This window comes from Lampetra fluviatilis, chromosome 4 (assembly GCF_964198595.1).
Source record: "Lampetra fluviatilis chromosome 4, kcLamFluv1.1, whole genome shotgun sequence".
NCBI classification, from domain to species: domain Eukaryota; kingdom Metazoa; phylum Chordata; class Hyperoartia; order Petromyzontiformes; family Petromyzontidae; genus Lampetra; species Lampetra fluviatilis.
Genome location: NC_136278.1, coordinates 30107812 through 30118464, shown reverse-complemented (window position 1 = coordinate 30118464; position 10653 = coordinate 30107812). Strand labels below are relative to the sequence as shown.

At 44.1% G+C, this 10653-nt stretch overlaps 2 protein-coding genes across 4 annotated transcripts; both read left to right on the top strand.

The window, feature by feature from the left end:
• Positions 1-372: 372 nt before the first annotated feature.
• LOC144931409 (uncharacterized) lies at positions 373-5119 on the top strand (the record flags this gene model as incomplete). Its single annotated transcript, XM_078855216.1, has 2 exons — positions 373-531; positions 5014-5119. Coding segments are annotated over 2 exons (255 nt in total), but the record flags the coding sequence as incomplete, so codon positions are not given.
• Positions 5120-5393: 274 nt separating this feature from the next.
• LOC144931730 (protein tyrosine phosphatase type IVA 1-like) lies at positions 5394-10354 on the top strand. Of its 3 annotated transcripts, XM_078855957.1 has the most exons (5): positions 5394-5524; positions 5745-5837; positions 7702-7832; positions 8034-8108; positions 8298-10354. In XM_078855957.1, exons 1-5 carry the CDS (start codon positions 5420-5422, stop codon positions 8413-8415), a joined length of 522 nt encoding a protein of 173 aa, XP_078712083.1. In that variant the 5' UTR covers positions 5394-5419; the 3' UTR covers positions 8416-10354. The 3 variants fall into 3 exon arrangements, with proteins under 3 accessions (XP_078712083.1, XP_078712085.1, XP_078712084.1); XM_078855959.1 differs by lacking the exon at positions 8034-8108; XM_078855958.1 differs by lacking the exon at positions 8034-8108 and having other exon boundaries at positions 5745-5845.
• The last annotated feature ends 299 nt before the right edge of the window (positions 10355-10653 follow it).

The following is a 10653-nucleotide window of genomic DNA, read 5'->3' as shown; positions in this document are numbered from 1 at the left end:
CCGCGCAACAAACGTCACGTCGCGCGGTGATGTTAAGGGCGTGATGAAACGCCGGGCAATGCCGTGACGTCACGTCGAAGCGGTGAAACCTCACGCGGCGCGTTGTCGTCACGTTAATGCGTTGAAACCTCACGCGGCGCGGTGACGTCACGGCGCGCGGCTAAACGCAACGCGACGCGATGACGTCACGCAGCGTGAGGGTTAAAGGCACGCGGCGTGGGGATCGTCCCACCGTTACCCCCTCCCCCCCCCCCCGTTTTCTTTGCGTCACCGCGTCGCTCGGTGACGTCACCACGGCGTTGCGCGACGTCCACCCACACCTCTAGGCGACGTCATCACGTATCTGGGTGACGTCACGACGCCGCTAGGTGACGCTACTGGGTAGCGAGTTCTCGCTGCTTCGCTCGCGGTCCGGCGCGCGCTTCTCTTCCCTCTCCTCGTGTTGTTATTGTTGTTATTGTTATTATTTCATCCCTTAGAGATTTCCCCGTGGTTCTTAACCCATTCACTTCAATGAATAGGCACATTGCGGTGAGTAAAAGATTCGCGGCCGCACAAAAACACGCACGCACGCAAGCGCCTCTCGTTACCGTGCGAGTTATTTTTGTTTTCGTCGTAAAAAAAATATTTTTTACCTCTTCTCACAACACACGCCCCGAGTTTTTTTTTTTTAAGGAACAAACAAACAAACACAAATGTGCGGCTTTGCTTGCTTGGGGTGAAATCAGGCCGGACGGGGTGGGGGGGGGGTGGAGACGGCGGTCGATTCTCGTTCGTTGTGACAGCCGGGGGTTATTTATTGTTGTTGTTGCCGTCGTTGTTGTCGCGCGCGTGTGTTTGGTAAATACATCGCGAGGGAATCCGCGCGCAGTTCGTTGTTGTTTTTTTGTTTAAAGAGATGAAGGGGGGGGGGGGTGGAACCGCTTTGTATTTCCTAGAGCGGATAAGGTGCCGGTTTGGTGTGAACGCGTTCGCCCATTGGTCCTGGTCGGTCACGTGGTTGGGGAGGGGGGCGGCGCGCGAGCCAATGAGACGCGCCTAAAATGCGCCGGGTAGCTAAAGCGTTGTGGGAAATTGGAGCCGCTCTCCCCAATGGGCGAACGCGTCCGTAAGATCGGAGTCTTTTAACCCTGAAGGAATCCGATGAGCTGTAAAGCTCTTTCCGCACAGAGGTGCCCGGTGATAGGGAGTGGTGGAGCTGCTGTTGCCGCAGAGACGGCGGGTTCCTTTACTGCTGCGTCCGCCTCTCCAGGGATCCACCGCACACACACACAACACCGCAGTAGCAGGCATTATAAACCTGGGGATGCATACGCAGCACGAGTGATTCACACAACAACCGGGATATACACACACACAGCACAAAGGATACGCACACACCACTTGGGATATAAGAGCCGCCGATCGCCACTACGGTGCGTGTACCAGGCTAGGTGCACATTGAGGTCACGCGAAGTGTCGAAGGCTCGCCGACAAGAGGTCACGGGACATACCCACGTGCCATTGGTTGATTGACGTGACCAGCAGAGTGGCACCACCAGTGCCCCCACTGTGCCAACTTACTGAGTTTTATGCGCAATGCACTCGCTTGGTTTGAGCATCGCCCTTCTGCTTATCGTTGCTGGAGGGCGGTTGCCTCCCAGCTGCCTTGCAGCGTCCTCCACGAACTTCCTCCCCGAACTTCCTCCCCATAGGGGCAGAGCTTGACACCGGTGGTACCAGTTACCTGCAAGTCCAATCAGGCCATCTCTTATCTTGCCCATGCCACGCACGTTTAGCCCCGTCTATCCGGCCAAGCAGAAGCTTCTTGGGCATGCATTGGCTGGGTATGCGGGCTACACGACCCAGCCAACGCGACCTTGCCTGCTGGAGGAGATCACTGATGGGACTGTGTCCAGATCTTTTAAGGATCTGTAAGCTCACTTAATTCAGTCTGGTTAAACCCAGGATGGATGTTAGGCAGGCCAGCCTGAAATCTTCACACCGGCACAGATGTTCCTTCAAAGTGAGTCCATGTTTTCGCAAGTATAGAAAAGGGAAGGCGATACTGTGGCCGAGAAAACCCGGAGCTTCCTATGGAGAGATAGGCCAGGTAGTTTTCATACAGCGTTAGACAGCTGATGAAAAACAATTCCGGTCTCGGAGTGAGACCTCCGCTGCCAAACAGGAGCCGGTCATAAGCACTCTGCCCAGGGGAGTCGAGGGATCGGAGTGTTTGGCATAAAATATCCAAGCAGGTGCTTTGTTTTTGTGGGGCTGATGGTTAGGCCTAATTTCTTATGAGCACGATGCAGGTTTTGCAGCAGAGTATCCAAATCCTTCTCAGAGTGAGCAGCAATTAACAGATCATCATACATAACATGGTTGACCAATAATGACATCCCTTAACTGCAACCGGGGATTGATCAGCCTCCCATTGTATCTATACCAGATGGAAATTCCTTCTGTACAGCCATGAGAGCGTTATGAACTACGTATTTAAATAATATGTGCAATAGTGTAGGGGCCAGAGGACATACCTGTTGCACTGCAAGGTGAACAGGAAATGGCTCTGACTCCCTGCGACGCATTTTTACCTGGTCCTGCCCAACATCATGAAGGTCCTTAATGATTGTGAGCAGAGGATTAGGGACCCCAAAAGCACGAATAATAGCCCAGAGCCCTGGCCTGTTGATTGTCATAGGCCTTGACCAGGTCTATGAAGCAGAGCTGTAGGTCCTGTTGAAATCCCCTACACCTCTGCTGTAGCAAACGGACAGGGAATATGGTGTCCATGCATGACCGACCCAGACTAAAACCACATTGTTCTGAGGCAGAGTCCATCTTCTCAAAAACCCACGACCAGCACTCATGCTTGCAGCTCTTGCACGGCTTTAGGAGCCTCCAAGTAAACTGTGGTAAACCTAATTCTGGGATGTTGTGACAGTGGGAGTCGGTCTTCCGCTTTGTTTCAGTTAGCCAGAACACCTCCATCAGCCAGGCTGTCTCGGGAGGTCTGGACTGTGTACCCAATGCAGCCATAGTAGCTGGATGAGTCACACACCTGAACCTACCCATTTCCCCTTGGCATCAAGTGAAGGGGGGGGGGCGATGCCAACCCCAGCTGCAACGATCATGAAGTTTGCACATGCAACCTTCCATCTGCAAGCTGAGACCAGGCTATTGTGGGTTTGAATGCGGTCTTCGGTGGACACCCACCACCGCAGTGGAAGGATGGCAGGTGCATCTTACAGATGATAAGCCGGTGGTCATTGGGCAGATCAGCTCCACGGATGGTCCTGGTGTCAAGGACATGGGCCTACATTCTCCATTACATCATTGTATGGTTCAGCAGATATTCTTTCCTGGACCTGGTGTGCATCCATGATGTGTGGATACGCTGATTCTGGAACAGTGTGTTGGTGATTACAAGCCCATAGGCTACACAAAAGTTGAGCAGCCTTCTACTGTTGTTATTGAGATGATCTGGCCCATGCATTCCACATGGCCAAATGGGGTTTGCATACACATGTGCACACACACAGCACGCAGGACACACACATAGTATCACTTGTATTATTGGCTCCAAACCATACCACTTGCCTTCTCAACCAGACATGGCACCACATATCTCTCGGGTAATACAGAAAGGCACCATTTTTTAAAATTTGGACTACACACAGGTAGTATGGCATCATTGTCCCATCGGCTGTATGACACAAGACTACTTTTAATCCTCGGTCATACAGCATGGCACCACGTGTCGCGCAAACTGCTTGGCACAGCACCTGTTTCCTCAGATACACAGTTTTGTACCCTCTATTTCCTGGACTACACCGCAGTGCACTTTTGTCTCCTGGCTACGTGACACGTCATCTCCGTATCCTGGGCTACACACACCGAACGACACCTATCTGGCGGGGCTACCAGTATGACACTTTGTCTACTTGGACACAACAGAGCATTGCAACACTTATTTCTTGGATTATACACATCACCTCTTTCAGAGGAAATCGCAAATAGCACCAGCACCACCGGTCAACCGGGCCACATGCAGCATCCTGGATACACACATCGCAACAGTACCTGTCACCTGGGCTATACACAGTATTTGAAGCCCTTATCTCCTAAGCATGGCACCCATTCTAGATTTGAAGCTTTCGTGACTGCAAGGATTCATATTCTTAGGGGGGGAAGGGCCCCCCCCTCAACCATTATATATACGGAGTGGTACCTCTTGTAATCTCTCATTTACTTGATACAGCTGTCGGGCTGTGACGGTTCCACCTGAAGACGGAAGCTTGTGTTGCCTCCGAAACGTCGTGATTTTTATTTTTATTTTACTTTTATTAATTTTAATTTTAATTTTTTACCTACGTGACTTTACCGAAAAAACCTAAGAATATGGTACCCATTGTCCTCCTGTGCTACAAACAGATTGGCACCCCTTATTTCCTGTGCTAAACAAAGCACAGTACCCTCCGTCTCTGTTCTAATAAGTCACACTTCAATGGCTGCCGTGTATTCACATCTTGACACGTTACGATTCTCCCTCCACGATTTGAATAATGATCACAATTTTATATTTGTGTCCATTATCATGAATGTAGAATCTGAAGTCGTTGCAGGGTTTACGTGAAACAATTGCGATATATAATTTAAAAATGATTCGCACACATGGTTTAAGACTATATTTTGAGTATAAGTATAGACTTGAAACGATTAATTACTATCTGGAACATAACTATGAAGACACAGTGCCAACATCAGATATGCTGTGTCTTGAGAACATAATCATGTGATAGTCTACATGTCCATCACTGTTCCTTACCAACATTGTTTTATATAGAAAGTGCTCGTAAACTTTCAAATGACACTTGTGCATAATTGCTTTCTTTTTTGGGGGGGTTTGAGGAATCTTGTAAAAATGTATTTAATGTGACTTGCTGTTACATACTAGTGCTTTATATTTCTGTCAAATTAATTGGTATGAAATCGTTGTCTTCATGCTTCGTTTTTCCTTTTTTCTTGCAGCAATTCTGCGGTGTTCTTGGTCGCACATTTATGGAGTTTGTGAAGGGACGTGGCGAGTATTGCCAGGCTCAGCACGAGGTCTTTGCAGACAAGTGAACTGATAATTTCTCCCACTTTCGTGTCGCTGCAACCGTGCTGGCTTAAACCGTGCAGCTGGCAGCCAGTGTTGGGTGCTCCCTCCCTGCTGCCTCTGACTGGCTCAAAGCCATCACTGGTGCAATAATTTTGGCCGAATGGGGTAGTGTCGTGATAGGGTGCTGTTTTGTATTTGTTTACACCCATAAGAGCACAGGTGGGAGTGTTGGTTGCAATTTGTCTGTGGGTCATCAGATTTTTATTTTTTAGACCTAAGGTGTTAGCCAAAAGCCACATTTGGATATTGTGTAACATAGGAAAAGATACAGCAATGGCACGCCTCAACCGGCCTGCTGCGGTGGAAGTCACCTACAAGAACATGCGATTTCTCATCACCCACAACCCCACAAACGTCACCCTCGATAAATTCATCGAAGTAAGTTTCTTGCGCTCTCACTGAAGGACTTCAACACTATCCATACATATTTTATCTTTCAAAATAAGGGTTGGCAGCTGTCAAAAAATGAGTAAGCATTTGCGAGAAATTTGTTATTTAATGAGTAGTTGGAGCAGCCTCTTTACCTTTGGGGGAGGCGTGTAATGGTGCAGGAGAGAAACACCCTGTTTGTATCATTGATTTTCCTTTGTGTTTTCAGGAGCTTAAAAAATGTGGTGTGACCACTGTAGTCAGAGTCTGCGAAGCTACTTATGACAAGGTGCCTGTTGAAAATGAAGGAATCGCTGTACTGGTAAGTAAGTAAGTAAAAGTTGAAGAGATTAAACATTTTTCTCGTTTGTGTTTCGTGAAGTTTTCTGCAAAATTATTCAATATTAAAGCCTTGCAGTGGACATTCTGAGTGTGTTGATGTTACGATTCTGGACGCTCATTTCATAACATTTGCGAAAGGATTTTTCTTGTGGTAGGTTACAGCCCAGAAATGAAATGTCGAATATATCAATGCAGCACTGTACAGCCTTATCCAGTTTTTGACTACTTTTGTGTGTGTGTTGTTTTTAAGACTGGCAGCACAAGTAAAATCCCATCCAAAATGTTGATTAGCATGCATTTTCTTTCTAAGGCTTTTAATTCCTGCATTGTTTTCTAACCACTGTACACACACTGTTAAGCTGATTTGTCTGCTTAATGGTGCATTATTTTTGGCTACTTTAGCTGCCAAATACTGGTTGCTACAAAGCGCATCAGCATGCATTATTTAAATTAGTGCATTTATCATCCCTAACGTTGACTTGGCTAACCGATGTATGGTGTAGAACTTAAAAAAAAAATCTGGATTCTTTACCGTTGTTAATTTTTTTTTTAACACTCATGGCAAGCTGATTCTTTCACACCCACACACAGACGCCACCAGCACTGATTTCACTATTTTTCCAAGTGCAGTTGCTTGAAGTTAAGCTCCTCAATTTCAGTGTTAATCATGCCAAGATATGGTCTAAATGTAACTCAATAGGTTTGTTGTACACAAGGTTTTCTGGCCTGAACTTTCACTGCACTGAACGAATTCCTTGCCCTGCAGGTGGTCTCACTGTACCAGTGTTTATATAATCAGATTAAAAAGTGAAAATGTACACGTGCAAATCATTTGGGCACAAATTTAGTTATTTAGTATTTCAAGTTGACCTGTTTGGAATGTATAAAGGACTGCTTGCTTTTCCACGTTATTTTAACTTATTACCATGCATTGCGTGTGATAAAATCACCCAGAATCCATCTGATCTAAGCTAAACAACGTTTCATTTTACCAGGTAAGGCTCACTGAGCTGTGTGGCTCTTTTTCAGAAGTTATCTGGATAAATGATAGCTGAACAAAGTGGCTTGTGTGGAAATTTATAGCAGCCATATCCTCTTAACAGATGTTTCTAAATGTGGAGGAAAAAACCGGAGGACCCGGGAGAAAAATCCACCCAACCATGGGGAGAAAGACATGCAAACTCCAAATGTACAGCAGGTGTCAGGGTCGGAAAGCTAAGAAGAGTTGAGTCAGAATAGTGCTTGGATGGATGACCTCCATGCATCCAAAAACTCGTCTAGTAGGTTTTGTGGGCCGTAGAGGTCATTGAAGCAACATACATTGCCGCTCTACACCCCCCGATCTCCAACATCCACTGACCATCGTGGCATATTGCCAAATAACCCTCAAGGACTCCACCACATTGGCAGTCGCTCATCCAGTAGCGGAGTGACGAACCGGCTGTAATGCATTATGCATGCTGCAAGGTACAATTATATGGTTGAGAAAGTACTGCTGACAACAAACACGAGTTATAGAACAAGCTTCTTTACTGTATCATGAATATTCTTAGGTTTTTTCGGTAAAGTCACGTAGGTAAAAAAATTAAATTAATGAAAGTAAAATAAAAATCAAATGAAAATCACGACGTTTCGGAGGCAACACAAGCTTCCGTCTTCAGGTGGAACCGTCACAGCACGATAGCTGTATCAAGTGAGAGAAATTCCAAGAAACAGTATTTGTATATATACTGGTTGAGGGTGGGAGGAGCCAAGGTAGGCCCTGAATATCATGAACTTTAAAACTCTGTAACCCCTTTACGCGAATTGTTTTGTTTGAGATATCCTTCCTGTGTTTCGTGCAGGATTGGGCCTTTGACGATGGAGCACCTCCTCCCGGCAAAGTGGTCGATGATTGGATTAACCTTCTCAAGGTCAAGTTCAGAGAGGAGCCGGGGTGTTGCATCGCTGTGCACTGTGTCTCTGGACTTGGCAGGTGAAGTCCATTTGTATTGAGAAACGCCGAATCGTCACCTGCTTGCAGATAACAGTGGCTTGGTAAATGGTTCAGGTAAACAGTAAACCATCTAACATGTGGAGGCGAATATAAAATAAGTAGAAACAATCTTTGTGCTGAAATTGACGTCATTCTAGACAACAATTGTGTTGTGTTAATAATGAGCCGTTGTGTTTCTAGGGCACCGGTCTTGGTGGCTTTGGCTCTGATTGAGTGTGGCATGAAGTATGAAGACGCTGTCCATTTCATTAGGCAGTACGTATATTATCACATTCGACTTGAATGCAATACTTTATCTGAACACCATACATTAACCGGCACGGCCAAGATCACACGCACAATTAAATATCGCTAAGTATTGCTAACAACATTGCTGTACTCATTTTGCATCGGTAATGAGCAAGTCCCCTACCTCCCTCCCCCTTGAAATTTTGTCAATTACAGGAAGCGTCGAGGAGCCATCAACAGCAAGCAGCTTCTGTACCTGGAGAAGTATCATTCTAAGATGCGTCTTCGATTTAAGGATACAAATGGACAAAAGAGTAACTGCTGCATTCAATAGATTCACTTAATTAAAGCATGGTCATTGCCATCATCATTGTAGTCAGTTGCCATGCATCATCACCCATAAGTCATACCTCAGCCAATTGCATACAGGATGTCAGAAGAAGGTTGTCCAAGAAGGGGTTTATGATTCCATCTCGGTACACATTTTGTAGTGTAATAAAACTATGAACATTTGCGTTGTTTTATAGGAATGTTTACTTTGCATTAGTAAGACCGTACTAGGACCGTGGTGTAAGTGTTCAATTTAAATATTATTTGGGTCTTTCGGTTAAATTTAAGTGCTTATTCACAAATGTGTATGTGTAACATCATACTTCACATTGACATTTGCACATGTTGGTGGCTTGACTAAGGGATACTATTTGGCTTTAGTTGCTTCGGATGTAAACTTGTCAAATTATATTTGTACATTACAAACAGGTGGGTGTAACAGTTGGCACATAATGTGAAGTTAGTAAATGCCAGTTTTGTAAATTGTAATGCATCTTTAAGTGGGCGAGCTGCTTGCTCTCAGAGACATTGCAGTAACGGTATGCCCTCTAAATCATCAGCATTATCTGCATATCAAAAATGCCACAGCCTGGTATTGTTGTGTAAAGTGGAGTGGCTAGAGTGGAAGTTACTTGATGTCCACCTCTTGCTTAACCAAAGTTGCCATGCCTAGTCTAACCCAAATATTAACATTTTGCTGGTAATACTGTTTCTTTGAAGAGATGATATTGGCCTGCCCTGGCATGGAGACTTTGGTTAATTCTATTTTTTGTACCTTCCTTTCTACCTTAACAGACTTGCCAAGCCACAAGCTTTGCTATAATTCACTGTTGGCCATTCAGATTGATGTGTGGTTCGATGTTGTGTACGACGTGCCTGGCTGGTTACTTTTTGGAGCATGAGTAATTTTTATTGGGATGTGTTTAAAAACACGTCCTGGGGATTAGGGGCATTGTAGTGAAGTATGGCTTTGAAGTGTTTGTTGGTTGCTTATCGTTCTATTTAAACTTTGAAATCAAGAAGCAAATTGACCCCAAGGATTACATATACAATGACAATTTGAATAATGTTATTTACCAGGTATAATTTACAATGCTGTAAGGTCTTTATATTTTTTTCTAACTTTCTACGGTTCCATGTTGCCTAAACTTGGTCATTGCCATTTTTCAGAAACAAATTTCACTTTATAACTTATGTGTGCGTGTAATTTTTATGGGCAAACATTAAAATATAGCACTTTTCTGGCCTTCCGTCCATTACCTATCACTTTAAATCACAAGTTATTATTTGTACCTGCTGCCATAATTGATATCTTTGTGTAAACATTTTTTTGCACAACTCCTGCTTCTTCCAAAACGTTTATTTAAAGTGGTAAATATGTAATAAAATCTATTTTGCAGAACAGCTGCACTTTTCACACATCGGGAACAAAAGTGTTTCATTGATATAAGGTACAGCTTTATGATGATTTATGTTAATATTGGTTAGGAAAATTTTTTTTTTCTTTTAAAAATGTTGGACAATGTTTTGCCTGTAGCAGATATGACAGGTCAATCATCTGATCTTTAACCTAAAATTGTCATTAAACCTGGCTTGTGTACACTGAAATTAAAGCATTTTTGCTATACAATTTAAGACGTATTTTTGGAATTCACCTCCTTTGGATTTTGTACACTTGATTCCGAATTGGCAACCAAATGTTACACTAACACACAGAGTACAAATTATACGAGTTCAACTAAATTACAATTTGACTTACTAATTACTGTTGTAAGCAACATTTGGTTGATGGTTGTTATTGCATGCTTATTGGCAATTGTAGATTTCATGTTTAGAAGTGCAATGTTGTTTAAGTGAGCAGCTGTAGTGAATTTGTTGTATTTGGCAATATTTAATAAAAAATAAGTGAAGTTTCAAGCCTGAATAAAATACTGTAAAAGCAATTTGCTTTATGTTTGGTGCTGAAATTGTCTTCTGAATGCATTGTTGTTTCCCACAGGGTTCCACATTGAGTAGCGTGAACAGATTGACCGGCTGTAGTAATTGCGAGCCAATGATAAATTACTTGTAGGATAAATGGCTTTTAGACATCCCCCAATAAATTGACTTGATGTCTAGCGAGTATTAAGTAAGATTTGCGGGTGTGAATGTGTAATAATTATGGAATAAACTATGTATCATCGGCTGTAATGTTATTCCACGTTTTGGTTTTCATTCATGTCCTTGCCGCTGAATTATTTCT